This window comes from Numenius arquata, unplaced genomic scaffold, assembly GCF_964106895.1.
Source record: "Numenius arquata unplaced genomic scaffold, bNumArq3.hap1.1 HAP1_SCAFFOLD_1222, whole genome shotgun sequence".
NCBI lineage: Eukaryota > Metazoa > Chordata > Aves > Charadriiformes > Scolopacidae > Numenius > Numenius arquata.
The window spans coordinates 1-27073 of record NW_027415081.1 but is presented as its reverse complement, the minus strand read 5'-3'; the positions used below and the strand labels follow the sequence as shown (position 1 = coordinate 27073).

The following is a 27073-nucleotide window of genomic DNA, read 5'->3' as shown; positions in this document are numbered from 1 at the left end:
GGTGGTGAGCCTCTCCAGGGCTGCGAATCGCTCCTCCCAGGCGGCGGCCGCTTTCTGGAAGCCCTGATGGCGCTTGATGAGATTCTCCACCTCCGCCAGGCTGCTCCCCAGCTCCCCCGAGCGCACCAGCGGCTCCTGGCTCGACAGCCAGGCCTCCGCCATGCTGGCGTCCCGCCCGAACATCAGCACCTCCAGCACTGCGGGGGGGGGGACAGACACACGGGGGTGTCACCGGAGACCCCCATGTCCCCCCCAGACTCCCCCCAGAGCCCCCCAAACCCCAGCAGCTCCTGGCTCCACAGCCAGCCCTACGCCATGCTGGCGTCCCCCCCGAACATCAGCACCTCCAGCACCGCTGGGGGGGGACACGGGGTGTCACCAGGGACCCCCGTGCCCCCCCCAGACCCCCATGTCCCCCTCAGACCCCCCCAGACCCCCCACAACCCCCAGCGGCTCCTGGCTCCACAGCCAGCCCTCCGCCATGCTGGTGTCCCCCCGAACATCAGCACCTCCAACACCGCGGGGGGGGGGACACGGGGTATCACCGGGGACCCCTGTGTCCCCCCCCCAGACCCCCATGCCCCTCCCCAGACCCCTATGTCCCCCTCAGACCCCCCCCCAGAGCCCCCCAAACCCCGGGGGCCTCCACTAAGCTGGTGTCCTCCCCGAACATCAGCACCTCCAGCACCGCGGGGGGGACGACATGGGGTGTCACCGGGGACCCCCGTGTCCCCCCCCATCCCGGTCCCCCCCCCCCCCCAGCTCACCGATCTGCAGCCAGTCCATCTTCTCCTTCCAGCGGTCCCCGATGTCCCGGCGACGCTCCTGCAGCTGCGAGAGCTTCTCCGAGATCTGGGGACAAAGTTTGGGGGGTGGGAGGGGGGAAAACATGGCGGGGGGGGGGGGGGGGGGGAAGTGTGGGGCTCTGGGCGGGGGGGACACAGGGATGGGGACAAGGGGACAGGGGGGACAGGGATGGGGACACGGACACGGGGATGAGGACATGGGGAGGGGGAAATGGGGATGGGGATGTGGGGGACAAGGGGACACGGGGACAAGGGGAACAGGGGGGGACAAGGAGATAGGGGGACAGGGGGGACAAGGGGACAAGGGGACATGGGGACAAGGGGACATGGGGACAGGGGTGACAAGGGGATAGGAGGACATGGGGACAGGGGGGACAAGGGGACAGGGAGGACAGGGGGACAGGGGGACAAGGGGACAGGGGGGACAGGGGGGACAAGAGGACATGGGGACAAGGGGACAGGGGGACAGGGGTGACAAGGGGACAGGAGGACATGGGGACAGGGGGACAAGGGGACAAGGGGACAGGGGGACAGGAGGACAGGGGGACAGGGGGGACAAGGGGACAGGGGGGACAAGGGCACATGGGGACAGGGGGGACAAGAGGACATGGGGACAGGAGGACAGGGGGACAGGGGGACAAGGGGACAGGGGGACATGGGGGACAAGGGGACATGGGGACAGGAGGACAGGAGGACAGGGGGACAGGGGGACAGGGGGGACAAGGGGGACAAGAGGACATGGGGACAAGGGGACAGGGGTGACAAGGGGACAGGAGGACATGGGGACAGGGGGGACATGGGGACAGGAGGACATGGGGACAGGGGGGACATGGGGACATAGGGACAGGAGGACAGGGGGGACAAGGGGACAGGAGGACAGGGGGGACAGGGGACAGGGGGACAGGGGGGACAGGGGGACAGGGGGGACAAGAGGACATGGGGACATGGGGACAGGAGGACAGGGGGACAGGGGGGACAAGGGGGACAAGGGGACAGGGGGGACAAGGGGACATGGGGACAGGGGACAAGGGGACAGGGAGGACAGGGGGACAGGGAGACAGGGGGACAGGGGGGACATGGGGACAGGAGGACAGGGAGACAGGGGGACAGGGAGACAGGGGGACAGGGGGGACATGGGGACGGGGGGACATGGGGACAGGGGGACAGGGGGGACATGGGGACAGGGGGGACATGGGGACAGGGGGACAGGGGGGACATGGGGACAGGGGGACAAGGGGACATGGGGACAGGGGGGACAGGGGGACAGGGGGACAAGGGGACAGGGGTGACAAGGGGACAGGGGGACAGGGGGACATGGGGACAGGGGTGACAAGGGGACATGGGGACAAGGGGACATGGGGACAGGGGGACAGGGGGGACATGGGGACAAGGGGACAGGGGGACAGGGGGGACATGGGGGACATGGGGACAGGGGGACAGGGAGACAGGGGGACAGGGGGGACATGGGGACAGGGGGACATGGGGACATGGGGACAGGGGTGACAAGGGGACAGGGGGACAGGGGGGACATGGGGACATAGGGACAGGAGGACAGGGGGGACAAGGGGACAGGAGGACAGGGGACAGGTGCCACCCACCTTGTCGGCCGCGTAGTGGCCCTTGTCCAGCAGCGCGGTGCCCATGGCCACGCAGGCCTGGAAGCTGTCGGCCCGGGCCTCCACCTCCGCCTTGATGCTCTGGTGGTTCTTGATGACCAGGTCGGCCGAGGACACGTCCCTGCGGAGGGGGACACGGGGTGGGGGAGGAGGAGGACAATGTCACCACGGGGGACAACGACACACCACCACCCCCCACCTCCTCCCCCTGACACCCCCACCCCCACCCCCCCGGCCACATGGAGGGGGGGGTGTGTGTGGAGATTGTGGGGTGATGGACGTGGGGACAGGAGGGGACATGGACCTCATGGGACCATGGATGTGGGGACAGGAGGGGACATGGACCTCGCTGGGTGATGGATGTGGGGACAGGAGGGGACATGGACCTCATGGGACCATGGATGTGGGGACAGGAGGGGACAGGAGGGGACATGGATCTCATGGGATGATGGATGTGGGGACAGGAGGGGACAGGAGGGGACATGGACCTCATGGGACCATGGATGTGGGGACAGGAGGGGACAGGAGGGGACATGGACCTCATGGGATGATGGATGTGGGGACAGGAGGGGACATGGACCTTGTGGGACCGTGGATGTGGGGACAGGAGGGGACATGGACCTTGTGGGACCATGGATGTGGGGACAGGAGGTGACAGCGAGGGGGACATGGACCTTGTGGGGTGATGGAGATGGACCCCTTGGGATGATGATGATGGGGATGAAGGGTGACAGAGGGGTGGAGATGGACCCCATGGGACCATGGATGTGGGGACAGGGGATGGCAGAGGGGACATGGACCTCATGGGATGATGGACGTGGGGACAGGAGGGGACGGGGGGACATGGACCTTGTGGGACCATGGATGTGGGGACAGGAGGTGACAGGAGGTGACATGGACCTCGTTGGGTGATGGACGTGGGGACAGAGGGGACATGGACCTCGTGGGGTGATGATGATGGGGCCAGGAGGTGACAGGGAGGACATGGATCCCATGGGACGCCGCCGTGGGGACAGGAGGTGGCAGGAGGGGACACGGTCCTTGTGGGACGATGGAGACGGACCCCATGGGACGATGATGACGGGGAAGGAGGGTGACAGGGGGGGACGTGGCCCCCATGGGACGCCGCCGTGGGGCCAGGGGGTGACAGCGGGGCCGTGTCCCCTCACCGCGGCCTCTCCTGGCCCTCGATCTGCAGGCGGACGCCGTCCATCCAGAGCAGGAGGTCCCTCACCGCCCGCAGGAAGCGGAACTTGTCGACGGTGTCGAGGAGGAGGCGGCGGCGGCCATGGCTGCTGCCCCGCAGCTGGGCCCAGGCCTGGCTGACGGCCTGCTCCTGCCGCCGGATCTCGGCCGCCTTCTCCCCCGCGTAAGCCTTGGCCAGTCGCCCCGCGTCCTCCTGCACTTGCCGCACCTGTTGGGGGGGGGGAATGGGCCAGTGAATGAGGAGTTTGGGCCACCGAAAGTGGATCAAATAAAATTGAGGCCTAGTCAAGATGGCCGCCCCCAAGGCCCTGGGGAGGGGGCAGGGGGAAGCCTGGGGGGCAACTACTGGCCCCCCTCCACGGGCCAGCAATGGGGGCTAGTTGCCCCACGTCCTCCTGCACTTGCTACACCTGATGGGGGGGGGAATGGGCCAGTGAATGAGGAGTTTGGGCCACCAAAAGTGGATAAAATAAAATTGAGGCCTAGTCAAGATGGCTGCCCCCAGGGGCCTGGGGGGGGGGATGACCCTCAGGGAGGCCTCGGGGGGCAACCAACAGACCCCCGCCATGGGCCAGCAATGGGGGCTGTTTGCCCCACGTCCTCCTGTACTTGCCGCACCTGATGGGGGGGGGGGGAAATGGGCCAGTGAATGAGGAGTTTGGGCCACCAAAAGTGGATAAAATAAAATTGAGGCCTAGTCAAGATGGCTGCCCCCAAGGCCCTGGAGAGGGGGCAGGGGGAAGCCTGGGGGGCAACTACTGGCCCCCCTCCATGGGCCAGCAATGGGGGCTAGTTGCCCCACGTCCTCCTGCACTTGCCACACCTGATGGGGGGGGGAATGGGCCAGTGAATGAGGAGTTTGGGCCACCGAAAGTGGATCAAATAAAATTGAGGCCTAGTCAAGATGGCTGCCCCCAGGGGCCTGGGGGGGGGGATGACCCTCAGGGAGGCCTCGGGGGGCAACCAACAGACCCCCGCCACGGGCCAGCAATGGGGGCTGTTTGCCCCACGTCCTCCTGCACTTGCCGCACCTGGTGGGGGGGGGAATGGGCCAGTGAATGAGGAGTTTGGGCCACCAAAAGTGGATAAAATAAAATTGAGGCCTAGTCAAGATGGCCGCCCCCAGAGGCCTCGGGGGGGCAACCAACAGACACCCACCCCCCCCCCCCACGGGCCAGCGATGGGTCCTGGGGGGCAACGGTGGGGGCTGGGGGGGGCCACCGTGTCCCCACGCCGCCCCACGTCCCTCCCCACACGGTGTCCCCCCCCACCACACGGCCATGACGTCCCCGCGTCCCCGTCTCCTCGCAGCACGGCCCCACGTCTCCGTACCGCGGCCCCACACCGTCCCCCCACATCTCCCCACCCCGTGTCCCACCACCCCACGTCCCCACAACGTGTCCCCATGTCCCCACCCCATCTCCCCACATCTCCACACCGTGTCCCCACGCCGCCCCACATCCCTCTCCCACCACCCCACGTCCCCACCCCATGTCCCACCACCCCACACCATCTCCCCATGTCCCCACATCATGTCCCCACATCTCCACCCCATGGCCCCATGCCACCCCGTGTCCCCACCCCATGTCCTCACGTCCCCATATCATGTCCCCACGCCACCCCACATCCCCACACCATCTCCCCACGTCCCACACCATCTCCCCACGTCCCACACCATCTCCCCATGTCCCACACCATGTTCCCATGTCCCCACACCATCTCCCCACGTCCCCATGACACGTCTCCATGCCCCCACACCACCCCACGTCCCCACCTCACGTCCCCACGTCCCCCATACCATCTCCCCACATCCCATACCATCTCCCCATGTCCCCCTGACACGTCTCCATGTCCCCATGACACGTCTCCATGTCCCCACACCACCCCACGTCCCCACCTCACGTCCCCACGTCCCCCATACCATCTCCCCACGTCCCATACCATCTCCCCATGACACGTCTCCATCTCCCCATGACACGTCTCCATGTCCCCACACCACCCCACGTCCCCACCTCATGTCCCCACGTCCCCCACACCATCTCCCCACGTCCCATACCATCTCCCCACACCACCCCATGTCCCCACACCATCTCCCCGTGTCCCCACACCATCTCCCCACGTCCCATACCATCTCCCCATGTCCCACACCATCTCCCCATGTCCCACACCATCTCCCCACGTCCCCACACCATCTCCCCACGCCACCCCATGTCCCCACACCATCTCCCCATGTCCCACACCATCTCCCCACATCCCCACACCATCTCCCCACGTCCCACACCATCTCCCCACATCCCCACACCATCTCCCCACGTCCCACACCATCTCCCCATGTCCCCATGACACGTCTCCATGTCCCCACACCACCCCCACGTCCCCACCTCACGTCCCCACGTCCCCCATACCATCTCCCCACGTCCCCACCATCCCTCACCTGGGCGCTGAGGGCCTGGATGTCGTGCTCGTAGGCGCTGTGGAGGCGCTGCATGGCCTCCGCCGTGTTGAGGTCCCTCCCCACCTCCTCGGGCAAGCCCTGCTGCTTCTCCCGGATCTGGGCCAGGGTCTCCCGGGCGTCGTGGAAGAAGCGTTGGAGCTCGTAGGAGGCGGCCAGCATCTGGGAGCGGGTGTCCATCAGCTCCAGCAGGTCGGCCCAAGCCTCGTTGAGCCCGTCCTTCCACTCGGCCACCGTGGCGTTCTCCGAGTGGCCGGCGGCGATGAGGGCGTCCGCCAACCCGTTGGCCGCGTCCACCCGCTCCTGCCCCATGCTGCTGGTGTCCCGCGAGAACTCCCGGAACTTCTCCCGCAGCATCTGGGTGGAGGGGGGGGGAGAGATGGGTCAGGGGTGGCATTTTGGGGACATCCCATGTGTCTAGGATGGCGTTTTGGGGACCCAGAGGACACCCCGTGTGTCTAGGATGGCACTTTGGGGACGTTTTGGGGACATAGGGGACACCCCATGTGTTGGAGATGGCATTTTGGGGACACCCCGTGTGTCTAGGATGGCATTTTGGGGACATTTTAGGGACACAGGGGACACCCCACGTATCAGGGATGGCATTTTGGGGACACAGGGGACACCCCGTGTGTCTAGGATGGCATTTTGGGGACGTTTTGGGGACATAGGGGACACCCCATGTGTTGGAGATGATAGCATTTTGGGGACACCCCGTGTGTCTAGGATGGCATTTTGGGGACATTTTAGGGACACAGGGGACACCCCAGGTGTCTGGGATGGCATTCTGGGGACCCAGGGGACACCCCACATGTTGGAGATGGCCTTTGAGGAATACCCCATGTGTCTGGGATGGCATTTTGGGGACATTTTAGGGACCCAGGGGACACCCCAGGTGTCTGGGATGACATTTTGGGGACACAGGGGACACCCCGTGTGTCTAGGATGGCACTTTGGGGACATTTTAGGGACACAGGGGACACCCCACGTGTCAAGAGATGGCATCTGAGGGACATTTGGGGGACCCAGGGGACACCCCACATGTTGGAGATGGCCTTTGAGGGACACCCTGTGTGTCTAGGATGGCATTTTGGGGACGTTTTGGGGACCTAGGGGACACCCCACCCCACAAGAACCCCCATAATTTATCCCACCCACCCCCCCCCCCCTCTGCCAGAAGCAGGACAACCCCCCCCCCCCCCAACATTGTCCCCCCCCCCGTACCGTGACGTGCTCGTAGTCCTGCCCCAGCTCGTGGGACGCGGCCACCACCTCCCGCTCCTGGACCCACTGCTCCAGGTGGTCCAGGTCCCGGCGGAGCTGGCAGAGGCGCTGCTGCTCCTGCAGGACCCCCCGCCGCTCCCCCGCCAGCTCCGTCAGCCCCACGTACAGCTTCTCCACCTGCGCCTGACGCAGCCCCAGCCGCTCGCTGGAGAACAGGGGGGACGACACGACAACGTCAACGTCACAACGTCACACCCCAGGTTGGGGTGGCAGGGGGGGGCAACACCATGGGATGATGGATGTGGGGACAGGGGACCCGTGGGATGATGGCCATGGGGCTGGGAGGTGGTGATGGGGACACAGGGACACCATGGGATGATGGATGTGGGGCTGGGAGGTGGTGATGGGGACACAAGGGCACCATGGGACAATGGCAGGGGGACACCGGGACCTCATGGGATGATGGCCATGGGGCTGGGAGGTGGTGATGGGGACACAAGGACACCATGGGATGATGGATGTGGGGCTGGGAGGTGGTGATGGAGACACAGGGACACCATGGGATGATGGATGTGGGGCTGGGAGGTGGTGATGGGGACATGGACCTCATGGGATGATGGATGTGGGGACAGGGGACCCGTGGGATGATGGCCATGGGGCTGGGAGGTGGTGATGGGGACATAGACCTCATGGGATGATGGATGTGGGGACAGGAGGTGGCAGGGGGGGACAGGGACCTCATGAGACAATGGCCATGGGGTTGGGAGATGATGCCGGGACCACCGGGACCTCACGGAATGAAGGAACAGGGGGACAGGGACCTCCTGGGACGATGGCTAGGGGGACGGGAGGTGCCAGAAGACCCCCCCCCCTCACCCCTAAGTCTCCTCGCTCGTCCCCTACCTCTCGGGGTGCCCGTTGGCCACCATGTCCCGGCTTTGGGCCGCCAACGCCTGGATGGTCTGGGCGTAATCCCTCAGCTCCTGCTCCAGCACCAAGTGCTTGCTCACCATGGCTTGGGCACTCAGCTCGTCCTACCAGGAGGAGTGGAGACAACACCTCAGGGGGGGTGGTGGTGGTGGTGGTGGAGGTGACAACCTCCAGGAGGATTGTTTTGGTTGGTTTTTTTTTTTGGGGGGGGGGCGGGGGGAAGTTGGGGGGGACCAACCTTGGCTTTCTCCTGGGCCAGCATGTGGAGCTCCTGCTCGCCCATCCAAGCTTCGGCTTCAGCGGCGTCCCGCAGGAACTGGTGGGCGGCCAAGGCCTTCTCCAGCCGCCGGTGCCGCTGCTCCGCCTGCAGCCTCAGCTCCCCCCAGGCCTCCCGCAGCTCCTGCACCCCCCTTTCGGCGGGGAACCCCGAAAACGTGCTCCCCCCCTCCCCGCCGCCGGCGGTGGTGCTGCGCCCCAGGAGCTCCTCCACCCGTCGCTGGTGGCCCTGGAGCTCCTTCTGTAGAGTCTGGGGAGGTGGGGGGCAGAGGGTGAGTGTCTGGGGTGACCCAGGGTGGGGGGGACCCCCAGGTGGGGACAGCAGGATGGGGGGACCCCCTATGGGGACAGTAGGATGGTGGGACCCCCCCCAAAGGAGATAGTGGTGGCCCCCAGGGTGGTGGGACCCCCCCAAAGGGGACAGTGGGAGCCCCCCAGGGTGGTGGGACCCCCCTATGGGGACAGTGGGATGGTGGGACCCCCCCAAAGGAGATAGTGGTGGCCCCCCAGGGTGGTGGGACCCCCCCCATGGGGACAGTAGGATGGTGGAACCCCACTATGGGGACAGTGGTGGCCCCCAGGATGGTGGGACCCCCCCAAAGGGGACAGTGGGGGCCCCCAGGGTGGTGGGACCCCCCCCACGGGGACAGTGGGATGGTGGGACCCCCCCCAAAGGGGACAGCAGGATGGGGGGACCCCCCCATGGGGACAGTAGGATGGTGGGACCCCCCCAAAGGGGACAGTGGTGGCCCCAGGATGGTGGGACCCTTCTATGGGGACAGTGGTGGCCCCCAGGGTGGTGGGACCCCCCCCCATGGGGACAGTGGGATGGTGGGACCCCCCCAAAGGGGACAGCAGGATGGGGGGACCCCCCCAAAGGGGATAGTGGTGGCTCCCAGGATGGTGGGACCCTTCTATGGGGACATTGGTGGCCCCATGGATGGTGGGAACCCAACGCCGGTGCCCCCCAGGGTGGTGGGACGCTCTGGTTGGGGACATTGATGGCCCCCACGGTGGTGGGACCCCCTCGTTGGAGACACGGTGGCCCCAGGGATGGTGTGAACCCTTGGTTGGGGACATGGTGGCCCCAAGGGTGGGAAGAACCCCTGGTTGGGGACAGAGGTGGCCTCGGGGATGGGAGGGGACCCCTCCTTGGGGACATGATGACCCCCCAAGGGGTGGTTGAACCCCCTCCTTGGGGACATCGTGGTGGCCCCGGACCCACCTGGTTCTTCTTGATGAGGAGCTGAACCGAGGGCAGGTCCTTCCCGTGGTCCGTGGACACGGCCAGGGCCCGGCGCTCCTTGACCCACAGCTGGGGGGGGACAGGGACAGTGGGGGGTCAGAGGGGGGGGGATCCAGCAGCCAGGGGGGACAGGGACATTGGGGGACAGGGATGTTGGGGGACAGGGATGTTGGGGGACAGGGACACCGGGGGTGAGGGACACTGGGGGACAGGGATGTTGGGGGGACAGGGACATTGGGGTCAGGGACATTGGGGGGATCAGGGACACCGGGGGTGAGGGACATTGGGGGACAGGGATACTGGGGGGACACTGGGGGGCAGGGACACTGGGGGACAGGGATGTTGGGGGGACAGGGACACCGGGGGTGAGGGACATTGGGGGACAGGGATACTGGGGGGACACTGGGGGCACAGGGACATTGGGGGACAGGGACACCGGGGGTCAGGGACATTGGGGGACAGGGATGTTGGGGGACAGGGACACCGGGGGTGAGGGACATTGGGGGACAGGGATGTTGGGGGGACAGGGACATTGGGGTCAGGGACACTGGGGATGAGGGACATTGGGGGACAGGGGGACAGGGATGTTGGGGGGACAGGGACATTGGGGGACAGGGACACCGGGGGTGAGGGACAGCGGGGGACAGGGATGTTGGGGGGCCATTGGGGGGCAGGGACACTGGGGGACAGGGATGTTGGGGGGACAGGGACATTGGGGTCAGGGACACTGGGGGGATCAGGGACACCGGGGGTGAGGGACATTGGGGGACAGGGATACTGGGGATGAGGGACATTGGGGGACAGGGATACTGGGGGGACACTGGGGGGACAGGGACATTGGGGGACAGGGATGTTGGGGGGACAGGGACACCGGGGGTGAGGGACATTGGGGGACAGGGATACTGGGGGGACACTGGGGGCACAGGGACACCAGGGGTGAGGGACATTGGGGGACAGGGATACTGGGGGGACACTGGGGGGACAGGGACACTGGGGGACAGGGATGTTGGGGACTCACGATCTCGTCCTCCAGGTCACGGCGGAACTGATGCTCCTCCCGGGAGGCCACCAGCCCCCGGCGCCGTTCCCGCAGCGGTTCCCGCAGCCCCCGGAATTCCCGCTCCAGCGTCCGCACCCGTTCCCGCACCTCGGCCGCCCGCGGGTCCTCGGGGCTCAGCGCCTCCGCCTGCGCCCGCACCGCCTCCACCTCCTTCTCCCGCACCCCCGTCTGCGTCTCCAGCATCTGGGGGGGGGTCAAGGGGTGAGGGACCCCCCCACGGGCACCCCCACGTCCCCTGCACCCCATCCCTGAGCATCCCTGGGTACCACTGTCCCCCCGCATCCCTGTCCCCCAGCATCCCTGTCCCCTCCACCTCCTTCTGCATCTCCAGCATCTGGGGGGGGGGGGGGTGTCAAGGGGTGAGGGACCCCCCCATGGGGTGAGGGACCCCCCCCCACGGGCACCCCCACCTCCCCTGCACCCCATCCCTCTGTATCCCATCCCTGAGCATCCCTGGGTACCACTGTCCCCCACATCCCTGTCCCCACAGACCCCCCCATGTTCCCCCCACCCCCCCCCACACAGCCCCTCCGTCCCCCCACAGCCCCCCCACAGCCCCCCGCCCCCCTGTAGAGCCCCCCATCCCCAAAGCCCCCCGTCATCCCAAACCCCCCATTCCCCCCCATACCCCTGTCGCCCCACACCCCCCCTAAGACCCCCACATCCCCCCTAACCCCCCCCCAGCCCCCCAGCCCCCTGTCCCCACAGACCCCCTATCCCCCCACAGCTCCCCACCCCCCTGTAGACCCCCCTGCCCCCCCAGCCCCCTGTCCCCCTACAGCTCCCCACCCCCCTGTAGACCCCCCCTGTCCCCCCAGAACCCTGTCCCCCATCCCCAAAGCCCACAGGCCCCCACATCCCCCCCCCAGCCCCCCTCACCCCCCCAGACCCCTGTCCCCACAGACCCCTGCCGCCCCACACCCCCATAAGCCCCCCACATTCCCCCAACCCCCCCCAGCCCCTGTCCCCACAGACCCCTGTTGCCCCACACCCCCATAACCCGTAAGCCCCCCACAACCCCCCTAACCCCCCACAGCCCCCTGTCCCCCCCCACCCCCCTAAACCCCCCATGTCCCCCCTAACCCCCTCCAGCCCCCCACACTCCCCACCCTCCCACCCCCATCTAGACCCCCATGTCCCCCCCCCCGCCTCCCCAGCCCCATCTCCTGGGGGGTGTGTGTGTGGGGGGGGGGGGGGGGGGGGTGTCTCCCCCCGCCCCCGGTACCTGCTGCTTCTTGAGGAGGATGTTGACGCTGGTGAGGTCTTTGCCGTAGTCGTCGGAGCGGAGCTGGGCCCCCACCTCGGCCAACCACCCCCCCAGGGCGGCGCAGGCCTGGGCGCACAGCTCCGCCCGGTTGGCGTCGAAGAGCCGCCGGGCTTTGGTGCGGGTGGTGGTCTCCAGTTCCTCCCACAGACCCCGCAAGGACACCAGTTTCTCCAGCACCACCTTCCCCAGCTCCGGTTTGGCCGAGGCGAGTTGATGACCCTCCTTGGCGGGGGCAACGGAACGAGTTGGGGGGGGGGTCAACGGAATGAGTTGGGGGGTCAACAGAATGAGTTAGGGGTCAACGTGATGAGTTTGGGGTCCATGGAAAGAGTTGGGGGGTCAGTGGAATGAGTTAGGGGTCAACAGAATGAGTTGGGGGTCAATGGAAAGAGTTGGGGGTCAATGGAAAGAGTTGGGGGTCAATGGAATGAGTTAGGGGTCAACGTGATGAGTTTAGGGTCCATGGAAAGAGTTGGGGGGTCAGTGGAATGAGTTAGGGGTCAACAGAATGAGTTGGGGGTCAATGGAAAGAGTTGGGGGTCAATGGAAAGAGTTGGGGGTCAATGGAATGAGTTAGGGGTCAACGTGATGAGTTTAGGGTCCATGGAAAGAGTTGGGGGGTCAGTGGAATGAGTTAGGGGTCAACAGAATGAGTTGGGGGTCAATGGAAAAGTTGGGGGTCAACAGAATGACTTAGGGGTTAATGGAATGAGTTAGGGGTCAATGGCACGAGTTGGGGGTCAATGGAAAGAGTTGGGGGTCAATGGAATGAGTTAGGGGTCAACGTGATGAGTTTGGGGTCCATGGAAAGACTTGGGGGGTTAATGGAATGAGCTAGGGGTCAACAGAATGAGTTGGGGGTCAATGGAAAAGTTGGGGGTCAACAGAATGAGTTAGGGGTTAATGGAATGAGTTAGGGGTCAATGGCACGAGTTGGGGGTCAATGGAATGAGTTAGGGGTCAACGTGATGAGTCTGGGGTCCATGGAAAGAGTTGGGGGTCAATGGAATGAGTTAGGGGTCAACAGAATGAGTTGGGGGTCAATGGAAAAGTTGGGGGTCAACAGAATGACTTAGGGGTTAATGGAATGAGTTAGGGGTCAATGGCATGAGTTGGGGGTCAACGGAAAGAGTTGGGGGTCAACGGGAAGAGTTGGGGGGTCACCTTCTCCATCTTCTCCAGCCACCCCTTGTTGGCCGCCAGCTCGGCCGCGAAGGCCTCGTGCTTCTGCCACTTGGTGTGAAGGTTCCGGGCCTCCTCATAGGAGACGTCCTGGGCCGTCAGCATCTTCTCGTTGATCCAGAGAGTGAGCTGAGGGGACACAGGGACCGTTGGGAACGTCCCATCTCCATCCCATCCCGTCCCATCCCATCCCATCCCATCCCATCCCATCCCATCCCATCCCATCCATCCCATTGCATCCCATCCCATCCCATCCCCATCCCCATCCCATCCCCATCCCATCCCGTCCCATCCCATCCCGTCCCATCCCATCCCATCCCCATCCCATCCCCATCCCATCCCCATCCATCCCATCCCATCCCATCCCATCCCATCCCCATCCCCATCCCATCCCCATCCCATCCCGTCCCATCCCATCCCATCCCCATCCCATCCATCCCATTGCATCCCATCCCATCCCCATCCCCATCCCATCTCCATCCCATCCCGTCCCATCCCATCCCCACCCCATCCCATCCCAGTCCATCCCCATCCCATCCCATCCCATCCCATCCCATCCATCCCATCCCATCCCATCCCATCCCCATCCATCCCATCCCATCCCATCCCATCCCATCCCCATCCCATCCCATCCCATCCCCATCCATCCCATCCCCATCCCATCCCATCTCCATCCCCACCCCATCCCAGTCCATCCCAGTCCCACCCCATCACCCACCTCCTGCCCATCCTGCAGGAACCGCTGTAATTCCCAGTTATCCCGCAGCTTTCCCAGTAGCTCCTGAGCCATCTCCCGGTTCCTCCGGTGCCTGCGGAGGGATCGGGGGGTGTCAGGGCTGGACGGGGGTCACCCCATGGTGGGTGGGGGCCTCCCCCTCTCCCCCCTCACCTTCTCTCCACCGAATCCACCGTCTCCTGCACCTTCTCGGCGTGGGGGCTGCCCTCGGCTACCAACTTGCGGCCGGTGGCTACCAAGCCTTGGACCTTTTCCCCGTTGGCTTCCATGGTGGCCATGAAGTCCTCCAGCTTCTTGACAGAGGCTTCGGCTCCCGCCAACGTTCCCGGCATCTCCGTGTGGGACAAGACGTATTCCTGTCCCACCAGAGCCAGGTGTCACCTCCAGGTGTGTGTCCCTCCCTCCCCCCCCCCCCCTTCAACCCTTTGGCCACCATTTCCACCCCTTTGGTGGCCCCATCACCTGGTTGCTGAGGACCCCTTCCACCTGCTTGGAGTCGCGGAGGAAGAGTTGGAAGGCGAAGGCTTGGGAGAGGAGGTGGTGCCGGTTCTCCCACATCCTTCCCAGTTCCTCCCAGCCCGTGTCCAGGGCTTCCAGTCGCTGGTGGAGGAAGACGTGTTGGGCGTCCGTCTGGCCCCGGGTGACTTGGTGGCCCACGGCGCGGGTGGCCCGGTAGTCGTCCCCGTAGTGGGCGATCTCTTTCCTCATGCTCTCGTGTTGACTCAAGGACCTCTCGGCTTCGGCCAAGGTGGCCGGGACGTCCTCGGAGGCCACCTCCCGTTGGGTCCTGGAGAGCCAAGCTTGGAAGGCGGCCAGGTCCCTCAAGAAGCCTTGCAACTTGCTGGCCTCCCCCAAGGACTCCTCCCGACGCCGAAGGCTCCCCCGAAGCTCCTCCCACACCCCCTCGATGGCCGTCAGGCGGGAGGAGAGGGTGGTCTTCTCCTCCGGGTGTTCGGCCGCTAACTTCTCCCCCTCGGCTCGTAGATCCCGCACTTTCCCTTGGATGGCCTCCAGGTCCCGCTCCATGCCCGAGAGCTTGCGTTGCAAGGCCATGACGCCCGCCAGGTCATTGCCCAAGCCTTGGGTGGACTCGATGACCTTGGTCTTCTCCCTCATCCAGGAGGTGGTTTCGTTACATTCCAAGTGGAAGTTCTGGATGTTCAAAGCTGAGGTCAAGGCTTCCTTCTTCTGGTCGGCCAATGCCCGGAACCGGTCCCACCTGAGCCACAAGAGGGGTCAGGAACGGGCTACGACGTGCCCAACCCTGCCCCGGGGCTACCTGGGGTGGAGGAACCCATCCTCCTGCCTGGAGAACCCATCCCTGCCTGGAAAACCCATTCCTGGAGAACCCATTCCCCCCCAGAACATCCCTTCCTGGAGAACCCATCCCTGCTTAGAACATCCCAGCCTGGAGAACCCATGGAGAACCCATCCCTGACTGGAGAACCCATGGAGAACCCATCTCTTCCCGGTGAACCCATCCTTGGAGAACCCATCCCTTCCTGGAGAACCCATGGAGAAGCCGTGGAGAACCCATCCCTTCCTGGAGAACCTATCCTCCTGCCTGGAGAACCCATGGAGAAGCCATGGAGAACCCATCCCTTCCTGGAGAACCCCACCCAACCTGGCATTGAGCTGCTCGCAGGTGGCCCGGATGCTCTCCTGGTTGCCCCTCTCAGTGGCCAGCAGCTGCTGGGCCACACGGTTGACGGCGGCCACCCGGGAGGCCAAGGTGTTCATCTCCGGCTCCAACGTCTCAAACCTTGGGGGACAGAAAAACATGGTGGTGGTGGGGTGGTGGGGACCTCAGCACCCCATGGCGTTGGGGACACACCACCGGGGGGGTGTGGGGTGGGCCACCTCTCACCTCTGCTGGACCACCTCCAGGTCCTCCAGCTTGGCCGGGACCTCCATGGCGTGAAGCCACTGCTCCTTCTCCCCCACCCAGAGGCCGCAGGCGTCGGCTTCGCTCCTCATGGTGTAAAAAACCAAGGCGTCCTCCAAGTCCTGGCCCCTCCCTTCCGCTTGGGCCACCAACTCCCGGTAACGCCGGTCCAGCTCCGGCAACCGTTGGGCAACCTCGGGACGGGTGGCCAAAGCCGGTGGCAAGGCTTTGGCTTGGTCCTGGAGAGCGTCGATGGCCGGACGGTGGTTCCTCACCTCCTCCTGAACCTCCCGGTGTTGCCGGGCCAGGCTCCGAGTGGAATATTCATCGTGGCCCAACTCGGGGCTGGTGGCCAAACGGGAGGTGTCTTCTAGCCACCTCTCCACGTCGGTGGCCTCCGCTTGGAACTGGAAGAAGCCGGCGGCTTCCTTCAAGCGTCTCTCCCGTTGGGTGGCCAGCTCCCCCAACGCCCGCCACCGTCCCTCCACCTCCACCACCCTCCGGGCCACCTCCGCCGCCCCCAACCCGCCTTGGGCTACCAAATCCTTTCCTTGGGCTAGCGCTTCTTCTAAAGAGGCGGCCCGGGCGCTCAGCTCGCCCCGGAAGGCGGCGTGTTGGCTCAAGAGGCGTAAGGAGCTGGTGAGGTCCCGGCCGACGTCCTCGGAGGAGAGGAGCCGTTCCTGCTCCCCCATCCAGGCTTCCTCCTCCCCCGCGTCCCAGAAGAACTTCCAGAGGCGTCGGGATTCCTCCAGCCGGGAACGCCGCCGCCCGGCCAGCGCCACCAGTTCCCGGTAGCCCAGTTCCAGTTGGGCCACCCGCTCCCGCACGGCGGCCGGATCGCAGGGTTGGTAGCCTGAGAAAGGGTGGGGGGCAACCGGAGGGTGGTCCATAATGGGGGAGGGATTGGGGTCCAAAGGACACCCACCAAGGGGGGGTTTGGGGACATCCCAGGGGTCCAGGAGGCACCTCGGGGGGCTTGGGGACATCCCAAGTGGGGACATTCCAGGGGTCCAGGGGTTCCAGAGGCCACCTCGGGGGTCTTGGGGACATCCCAGGCGTCCAGGAGGCACCTCAGGGGCTTGGGGACATCCCAAGGGACTAGGGGTCCAGGAGGCACCTCGGGGGGCTTGGGGACATCCCAAGGAGGGACATCCCAAGGGGTCCAAGGGCCACGTCAGGGGGCTTGGGGACATCTCAAGGGGGGACATCCCAGGGCTTGGGGGTCCAGGGGGCACTGGCCACCTTTGGGGACATCCCAAAGGGTCCAGGGGGTCCAGGAGGCACCTTGGTGGGCTTGGGGACATCCCAAGGAGGGACATCCCAAGGGGTCCAAGGGGTCCAGGGGCCACCTCGGTGGGCTTGGGGACATCTCAAGGGGGGACATGCCAGGGGTCCAGGGGGCCCAGAGGCCACCTCAGGGGTCTTGGGGACATCCCAGGGGTCCAGGGGGTCCAGGAGGCACCTTGGTGGACTTGGGGACATCCCAGGGGTCCAGGGGCCACCTCGGGGGTCTTGGTGACACCCCAGTGGTTTGGGGGTCCAGAGGCCACCCCAGGTTCTGGGTGTCAGAGCTCCAGGGGCCACCCCATTCTCTGGGTGTCAGGGTTCCACGGGGCCACCCCGGGGTGTGTCGGGGGGGTCCCTGTGTGTGTGTCCCCCCTCCCCGTGAAGTCACACTGACCTTCTCTGTCCCCAGCGAACCTCTGGGCGGCAGCTCCCACCGCCCGGACCCTCTCGGCCTGAGCGGCCACGTCGGCCTCCACCAGGGCGTGGAGCTGGAGGAGATCCTCCACCCCGTGGAGATGCTTCCCCAGATCCTGCGACTGGAGCCGGCCCTGGGAACCCCCCGATGGGCAGGGACAACAGGGTGACATCCATGAGCCAAGCCCACCATCCTCATTCCATCATACCTCATCCTCAACCCATCCCGTCCCATCCCCATCCATCCCATCCCGTCCCCATCCATCCGATACCATCCCATCCCATCCCATCCCGTCCCATCCCATCCATCCCATCCCATCTCATCCATCCCGTCCCATCCCGTCCCATCCCATCCATCCCATCCCATCCATCCCGTCCCATCCCATCCATCCCATCCCCATCCCATCCCCATCCATCCCATCCCGTCCCATCCCATCCCATCCCATCCCATCCCATCCCATCCCATCCCCATCCATCCCATCCCATCCCATCCCCATCCCATCCCATCCCATCCCATCCCATCCCATCCCATCCCGTCCCATCCCATCCCATCCCATCCCGTCCCATCCCATCCCATCCATCCCATCCCATCCCATCCATCCCGTCCCATCCCGTCCCATCCCATCCATCCCATCCCATCCATCCCGTCCCATCCCATCCATCCCATCCCCATCCCATCCCCATCCATCCCATCCCGTCCCATCCCATCCCATCCCCATCCATCCCATCCATCCCATCCCCATCCCCATCCCATCCCATCCCATCCCATCCCATCCCATCCCATCCCATCCCCATCCTGTCCCATCCCAGTTCCCATCCCCATCCTCCTCCTCACCTTCATCTCCTCCATCCAGTCCATGAGGTGCCCCAGGTCCCTCAGCATCTTCTGCAGCTCCAGGTGGAGGCCCAGCCTCTCCCTGCGGGCGGCCACCAGTTGCCGCAGGTGGTCCCACAGCCCCCCCACCGTGTCCCGCCTCCGCAGGACCCTCCGGATGTCGTGGTAGCCTTCGGCCTCCAGCTCGGTGGCCACCGCCCCCACCGCCTGCACCCGCTCGCTGTAGGCCACGATGTCCGTCTCGATGGCCTCGTGTTTCCGCACCGCCGCCTCCACCGCCGACATGTCCGTCCCAAAATTGTCCTGGGAGAGGACATCTCGGGGTCACCAGGGGTGGTGGCACTGGGGAGTGGGACCCCCACGTCCCCCAGTGTCCCCAGGGGTGGTGGCACTGGGGAGCAGGACCCCCATGTCCTCAGGGGTGGTGGAACGGTGGAGCGGGACCCCCAAACACCTCCTGGTTGGTGGCACCGGGGACCTCCAGACACCTTGGAGTCACCAGAGGTGGTGGCACTGGGGAGTGGGACCCCCATGTCCTCAGGGGTGGTGGCACTGGGGAGCAAGACCCTCAGAAACCTTGGGGTCTCCAGGGTGGGACCTGTGTCCCACCATGTCCCCAGGTGTGGTGGAACGGTGGAGTGAGACCCCCAAACATCTCCTGGTTGGTGGCACTGAGGACCTCCAGACACCTTGGGGTCACCAGAGGTGGTGACACTGAGGAGTGGGACCCCCAAACATCTCCAGGTTGGTGGCACTGGGGACCCCAGATACCTTGGGGTCACCAGGGGTGGTGGCAGTGGGGAGCAGGACCCCCAGATGCCCCAGGTCCCCAGGGTGGGACCCATGTCCTCCTATGTCCCCAGGGTGGTGGCAGTGGGGATCGAGACCCCCTCATGGGTGGTGGAACTGGGGAGCAGGACCCTTGTCCCCATGTCCCCAGGGGTGGTGGCAGTAGGGAGTGGGACCCCCAGACACCTTGGGTTCTCCAGGGGTGGTGGAACTGGGGAGCAGGACCCCCGTCCCACCGTGTCCTCATGTCCCCAGGGTTGGTGGCAGTGGGGAGTGAGCCCCCCATCCCGCCCTGTCCCCCCCGCCGTGTCCCCAGGGGGTGTCACCTGTGCCACCAGGCGCTGGTTCTCGCTGAGCCACGTCTCCCTCATGGCGGCCTTTCTGTCGAAGCGGGCGGCCAACTGCTCCAGCTTCTCCTGCCGGATCAGCTCCGTGCGCAGCGCCAGCTCCCGCTCGTGCTCCGCTTTCTCCAGCCGCTCCCACGCCTGAGACGGGCCGGCACCATCGTCATCGTCACCATCATCATCATCATCATCAACATCATCATCAACATCATCAACATCATCATCAACAACATCAACATCATCATCAACAACATCAACATCATTGTCATCATCATCAGCACCAGCACCAGCATCACCATCACCACCATCATCATCAACATCGTCATCATCATCATCATCAACATCGTCATCATCATCATCTTCAACATCAGCACCAGCATCACCAGCACCGCCATCATCATCGCCATCATCACCACTGTCATCCTCATCCCCATCATCGCCACCATCCCCATCATCCCCATCACCGTGACCATCCCCATCATCTCCATCATCCTCATCTCCATCATCCCCATCATCATCATCCCCATCACCGTGACCATCACCATCATCCTCATCCCCACCCCCATCACCATCATCTCCATCATCCTCATCATCCCCATCCCTACCACCATCACCTTCATCTCCATCATTCTCATCATCCCCATCCCTACCACCATCATCTCCATCATCCTCATCATCCCCATCCCTACCACCATCTCCATCATCTCCATCATCCTCATCATCCCCATCCCTACCACCATCACCATCATCTTCATCATCCTCATCCCAACCACCATCACATCATCTCCATCATCCTCATCCCCATCACCATCATCTCCATCATTCTCATCATCCCCATCCCTACCACCATCTCCATCTCCACCATCCCCACCACCCCCCCATCCCCGCCCCACCTTGTTGATGTCGGAGATGAGCTTCCCCTCCCGGGGCACGTAGACCTTCTGGTTGTTGGCCCTCATGCGGCTTTGGACGGTGAAGAGCAGCACCTCCAGGTTGCCCTTCTCCATGAACCTATGGAGTGGGAGAGGCCCCGCTCAGCCCCACGGCGCCCCACAACCCTTCCGTGGGTCCACAACTTTCTGGTGGTTCCATAACTTTCTGGTGAGGCCGTGGGGCGGGGGTTGGGGGGTCTCACTTGGGGGGTTTCTCCACCGTGCGGTAGGTGTTGAAGGCCTGGAGCTGGTTCTGGACTCCGGGGAGGGCGTTGGCCAAGTGCCGGTCGTTGAGGATGAGGATGGTCTGTTCGATCCATGCCAGGAGCTCCCCCGCCAGCTCCTCGTACTTCTCCACCAGCGCCTCCGCCTCCCGCGCCGCCTCCAGCACCTGCCGCCACGTCCGTCCGTCCGTCCCGTCCCTCCGTCCCACCACCCCTCTGTCCATCCCTTGGTCCATCCCTGTCTCCATCCCTCGGTCCATCTCCTTCTCCATCCCTTGGGCCATCATCTCCTTCTCCACCCCTTGGTCCATCCGTTGTCCCTCCCCATGGCTCCTGCCTGTCCATCTGTCCATCCATCCCTCCCTCTGTCCGTCCGTCCCTCCGTCCCACCACCCCTCTGTCCATCCCTTGGTCCATCATCTCCTTCTCCATCCCTTGGTCCATCATCTCCTTCTCCATCCCTTGGTCCATCCGTTGTCCCTCCCCATGGCTCCTGCCCGTCCATCTGTCCATCCCTCCCTCTGTCCATCCGTCTGTCCATCTGTCCCACCACCCCTCTGTCCATCCCTTGGTCCATCTCCCATCCATCCATCTGTCTGTCCATCCCTTCTCCTCCGTCCATCTCCCTCCATCCCTCCGTCTGTCCCTCCCCGTGTCCCCCCCCACCCCGTGTCTGTCTGTCCCCCCTTGGTGTCCGTCCGTCCGTGTTCCCCCCATGTCCATCTGTCTGTCCCCCTCCATGTCCCTCTGTCCGTCCATCTCCCCTCTCCATCTGTCCATCCGTCCATCCCTTTGGACCTTCATCCACCTTCTCCACCTTCTCTCCAACCCTCCATCCCTCCGTCTGTCCCTCCCCGTGTCCCCCCCCCACCCCCGTGTCCGTCTGTCCCCCCTTGGTGTCCATCCATCTGTTCCCCCCCCCATGTCCATCCGTCTGTCCCCCCCATCCCCCATGTCCATCTGTCCATCCCCCCATCCCTTTGGACCTTCATCCACCTTCTCCACCTTCTCTCCGCCCCTCCGTCCGTCCCTCCCCGTGTCCGTCTGCCCCCCCCTTGGTGTTCGTCCGTCTGTCCCCCCACCCCCCCCGGTGTCCGTCCGTCTGTCCCTCACCTTCCCCACGCGCTTCCCCTCCACCGCCAGGGCCTTCATCTTGGAGAAGTAGTGGTAGAAGGTGGCCACGTAGGTGATGATGGACTTCTCATCCGGCTGGTCCACGTTGACGTCTGCTTGGTTTGGGGGGGGGGGGGGCAGAGGGGTGACCCTCATGGACCCCCACAACCTCCGCCCCACATCTTCTTCTGCCCCACATCATCTTCTTCTGCCCCACATCATCATCATCATCATCCTCACCCTCGGGGTCCAGCAGCTTGGTCAAGCCCAACTCCCGCTCGGCCAAGTTGAAGGCGCTTTGGAGGTTGTAGTGGGCGTTGCAGCGGCGTAGGGTCTCCATGTCCACCAGGTCCGGCCTGGGGCGGCGGCACGGGCTCTGCCCCACATCCTCTGCCCCATAGATTGCCCCACAGCCCACCCCACAGCCCATCTTCTGCCCCACATCTCCCTCCCACACCCCATGAGACGCACCCCAGGGCACCCATCCCTCGTCCCTCATCCCACATCCCACATGGACATCACCGTCTGCCCCCCACATCCCCTGCCCAGCGCCCCACAGCCCCTGCCCCACATCCTCTGCCCCATAGATTGCCCCACAGCCCATCTTCTGCCCCACATCTCCCTCCCACACCCCATGTGATGCACCCCAGGGCACCCATCAAGCATCCTGCATCCCGTGTGGATGTCACCGTCTGCCCCACATCCCCTGCCCCACATGCTCTGCCCCATAGATTGCCCCACACCCTGCCCCACACCTGTGCTTGTGTATGATGGCGTTGAAGGCCAACCCGTCCCTCCAGCTGGTGGTGAAGTTGTGCACGTTGATGTCCGGGTACCTGCCGTGGGGCCAGGGGGCTGGCTCAGCCTGGGACCCCCAAGTGAGCCCCACCCCTGGGACCCCCGACTACCCCACCCCACCCCGCCCCACATCCTGCCCCACACATACCCCGCCGTCTTCATCTGGCACCAGAGGAGCAGCGCGTCCTTGGCCGACTTCTTCTCCTTGTTGTCCTCGCTCTCCACGCTGATGTCCTGGATCTGGGGGGCAGAGGTGTGGGGCAGAGATGTGGGGCAGAGAGAGGTGTGGGGTGAGGAATGGGGGTGGGGGGTCCCCAGGACCACCCCATCGCTAGGGATGGGGGGGTGCGGTGGGCAGACCCACAGTTGAAGGAGAGACCCCCACGGTGGGTCCAGTGATCCCCAAGTGGGTGCAGTGACCCCCAAATGGGCCCAGTGACCCCCAAGGTGGGTTCTGGGACCCCAAAGTAGGTCGAAGACATCCCCCCCCAAAAGATCCAGGACCCCCCCACGATGGGCCCAGGAACCCCCATGGAAGGTCCAGGACCCCCATGATGGGTCAAGGAACCCTATGGAAGACCCAGGAACCTCCATAGAAGACCCAGGAATCCCCATGATGGGACCAGAACCCCCACATCAGACCCCAGAACCCCCACATCAAACTCTAGGACCCCCATGGTGGGTTCTGGGACCCCCAAGTGGGTGCAGAGACACCCCATGGAAGACCCAAGACCCCCATAATGGCTCCAGGAACCCCCATGATGGCTCCAGGAACCCTATGGAAGATCCAGGAACCTCCATGGAAGGTCCAGGACCCCCATGATGGGACCAGAACCCCCACATTGGACCCCAGGACCCCCAAGGTGGGTTCAAGACCCCCCCCAGAAGATCCAGGAACCCCTGTGATGGGTCCAGGAACCCCCATGGAAGGTCCAGGACCCCCATGATGGCTCCAGGAACCCTATGGAAGACCCAGGAACCTCCATAGAAGATCCAGGAACCCCTATGATGGGACCAGAACCCCCACATCAGACCCCAGGACCCCCCCTTCTCCCCCCCCATCATTTCGGGGTGTCCCCCCCTCGGGACGTGGGGGGTCACCTGGAAGCGGAGGATGATGGTCCAGACGAGGCCGAGGGTCAGCCGGTGGTTGCCGTCCACGATGTCGTGGGAGCCCACGTTCTCCAGGTGGACCCTCTGCTCCTTGAGGAACGTCAGCGCCTTCTCCACGTTCTCCAGGCAGTGGATCCGCATCCGCCCCTTGGTGGGCTTGGGCTGGGGCCGGGGGGGACACAGGGTTAGGGACCCCCCCCCCCCCCAAGAAGGTGGGGTGAGGGTCCCGGGGGGTGGGGGTCCCAGGAAAGGGGGTTCCTGGGGTTGGAGGTCCCAGGGAAGGGGGTTCTTGGGGGTCCCAGGGGCTGAGGGGGGGGGGAAATGGGGGGGGGGGGACAGGGTTAGGGACCCCCCCAGGATGTGGGGTGGGGGTCCCGGGGGTGGGGGTCCCAGGAAAGGGGGTGTTGGGGGTCCCAGGGAAGCAGATCCTGGGTGTTGGGGTCCCAGGGAAGGGGGTTCTTGGGGGTCCCAGGGGCTGAGGGGGGGGGGAAATGGGGGGGGGGACAGGGTTAGGGACCCCCCCAGGATGTGGGGTGGGGGTCCCGAGGGGTGGGGGTCCCAGGAAAGGGGGTTCCTGGGGTTGGAGGTCCCAGGGAAGGGGGTTCTTGGGGGTCCCAGGGGCTGAGGGGGGGGGGAAATGGGGGGGGGGACAGGGTTAGGGACCCCCCCAGGATGTGGGGTGGGGGTCCCAGGGGTGGGGGTCCCAGGAAAGGGGGTGTTGGGGGTCCCAGGGAAGCAGATCCCGGGCGTTGGGGTCCCAGGGAAGGGGATGCCCCCCCAATGGGGGTGCCTGGGGGAGTTTGCGGGGGGGGGGTCCCCATGGGGGTCCCCCCACCCCGGGGGGGGGGGTCCCAGGGAGGGGGTCCCACATCTGGGGGTCCCAGGGGCTGGGGGGGCTGGGATGGGGGTTGTTGGGGATCCTGGGGCAGCAGATCCCGGGTGTTGAGGTCCCAGGGAAGGGGTTGCCCACCCATGGGGGTCCCTTGGGGGGGGTTTGTGTGTGGGGGGGTCCCCATGGGGGGTCCCCCACCCCGGGGGGGTCCTGGGGGTCCCCATGGGGGGTGCCCATCTCAGGGTCTCCAGGAAGGGGGTTCCAGGGGGTCCAGGGGATGCAGATCCCGGGCGTCGGGGTCCCAGGGAAGGGGATGCCCCCCAATGGGGGTCCCTGGGGGGGTTTGTGTGTGGGGGGGGTTCCCCATGGGGGTCCCCCCACCCCGGGGGGGGGGGTCCCAGGGAGGGGGTCCCACATCTGGGAGTCCCAAGGGGGGGTCCCAGGGGCTGGGGGGGCTGGGATGGGGGTTGTTGGGGGTCCCGGGGCAGCAGATCCTGGATGTTGGGGTCCCAGGGAAGGGGGTGCCCACCCATGGGGGTCCCTTGGGGGGGTTTGTGTGTGGGGGGTCCCCATGGGGGGTCCCCCACCCCGGGGGGGGGGTGTCCCAGGGAGGGGGTCCCACATCTGGGGGTCCCAAGGGGGGGTCCCAGGGGCTGGGGGGGGCTGGGATGGGGGTTGTTGGGGGTCCCGGGGCAGCAGATCCTGGGTGTTGGGGTCCCAGGGAAGGGGGTGCCCACCCATGGGGGTGGCCTGGGGGAGTTTGGGGGGGGGGTGTGTGTGTGGGGGGGGGGTCCCCCCACTCACCAGCTGCTCCCCCGAGAGCACCTCCAGCAGCCGCAGCAGCATCCGCCCGTCCCGCAGGTCGCTGTAGAGGTCCCCGATGCGACAGGTCCCTCGGGCCAGGTGGGAGTTCACCCACTTGGTGAAGGTCTTCTTCTGCACCGCCTCTCGTTCGTCTTGGGGGGTGGGGGGGACGGACAGATGTGGGGGTCAGGGACCTCCCCCAAAACCCCCCCCCCCCCCGACCCACACATTCCCCCCTGGGACCCCCCTAAACCCTCTGAGACCTCCCCGTGCCCCCTGGGTCTTCTTCTCCATCACCTTACCCTCGTTTAGGGGGGGGAATGGGGTCAGAGACACCCCCCCAAGACCCACACATAACCCCTGGGACCCACATATATCCCTCTGGGACCCACACATTCCCCCTGGGACCCACATATTCCCCCTGGGACCCACACATTCCCCCCCTGGGACCCCCCTAAACCCTCTGAGACCTCCCCATACCCCCTGGGTCTTCTTCTCCATCACCTTCCCCTTGTTTGGGGGGGGGGTCATGGGGGTCAGAGATGCCCCAAAACCCCCCCTGGGACCCACACATAACCCCCTGGGACCCACACATCCCCCTGGGACCCACACATTCGCCCTGGGACCCACACATTCCCCCCTGGGACTCCCCTAAACCCTCTGAGACCTCCCCATACCCCCTGGGTCTTCTTCTCCATCACCTTTCCCCTCGTTTGGGGGGGGTCACGGGGGTCAGAGACACCCCCCCAAGACCCACACATTCCCCCTGGGACCCACATATTCCCTCTGGGACCCACATATTCCCCCTGGGACCCACACATTCGCCCTGGGACCCCCCTAAACCCTCTGAGACCACCCCATAACCCCTGGGTCTTCTTCTCCATCACCTTCCCCTCGTTTGGGGGGGGTCACGGGGGTCAGAGACCCCCCCAAACCACCCCGAGACCCACATATACCCCCTGAAACCCCCCCTAAGCTCCCCATATCCCCTGGGACCCACATATTCCCCCTGGGACCCCCCCAAACCCTCTGAGACCCCCCCCAAACCCCCTGGCTCTTCTACATTGCCTCCTCCTCGTTTTGGGGGGGGGGGGCATGGGGGTCTGGGACCCCCCCAACCCCCCCCCCCACAAGACCCACATATACCCCCCTGGGACCCCCCCAAACCCTCCGAGACCCCCCCATATGCCCCCTGGGACCCACACATACCCCCTGGGACCCACATATACCCCGAGACCCCCCCCACGCTTCCTGAGACCCCCCCAAGACCCCCTTACCCCCACCAGAGACCCCCCCAACCCCCCCCGACCCCCTCCCACCCCCTCAAGACCCCCCCAAACCCTCTGAGACCCCCCCACTCCCAGTGACCCCCCCCCCCCCCACCCACCCCCCCAAGACCCTCTATGGGGCTGGGACCCCCATCTTGGGGCAGCACTGCTGGGACCACAATAACCCCCCCCAACTTGGGGGGGGCTGGGGGTCCCCCCCCCCCCTCTATTGCCCCCCAAATCAAGGGACCCAGGTGTCTGGGCCCCCCTGATGGGGGCGGGGGGGGGAAAGCCCCCCCCCCCCCAGCCATGCCCGGCGCCGGCCCCGGGATTAAGGGTAAGAGGATTTGGGGCCGGATTGTGGGGGGCTTGGGGGGGGGTCGAGGGGGGGGGTCTCGAGGGGGGTTTGGGGGGGTCTTGGGGGGGTATTCGGG

At 65.4% G+C, this 27073-nt stretch overlaps 1 protein-coding gene across 1 annotated transcript; it reads right to left on the bottom strand.

The window, feature by feature from the left end:
* On the bottom strand, window positions 1–25521 carry LOC141478374 (spectrin beta chain, non-erythrocytic 2-like; the record flags this gene model as incomplete). The annotated part of the gene is made up of 28 exons (XM_074167467.1): window positions 25372–25521; window positions 23724–23897; window positions 22771–22862; window positions 22580–22660; window positions 22065–22180; window positions 21825–21937; window positions 20691–20878; window positions 20449–20566; window positions 19538–19696; window positions 18423–18725; window positions 17568–17721; window positions 15869–16739; window positions 15626–15763; window positions 14464–15220; window positions 14155–14357; window positions 13984–14074; window positions 13248–13394; window positions 12042–12305; window positions 10775–10999; window positions 9736–9825; window positions 8473–8760; window positions 8208–8338; window positions 7305–7509; window positions 6063–6437; window positions 3592–3836; window positions 2405–2543; window positions 768–852; window positions 1–197 (listed from the first exon to the last, which is right to left on the bottom strand). Coding segments are annotated over exons 1-28 (5991 nt in total), but the record flags the coding sequence as incomplete, so codon positions are not given.
* Between the last annotated feature and the right edge of the window lie 1552 nt (window positions 25522–27073).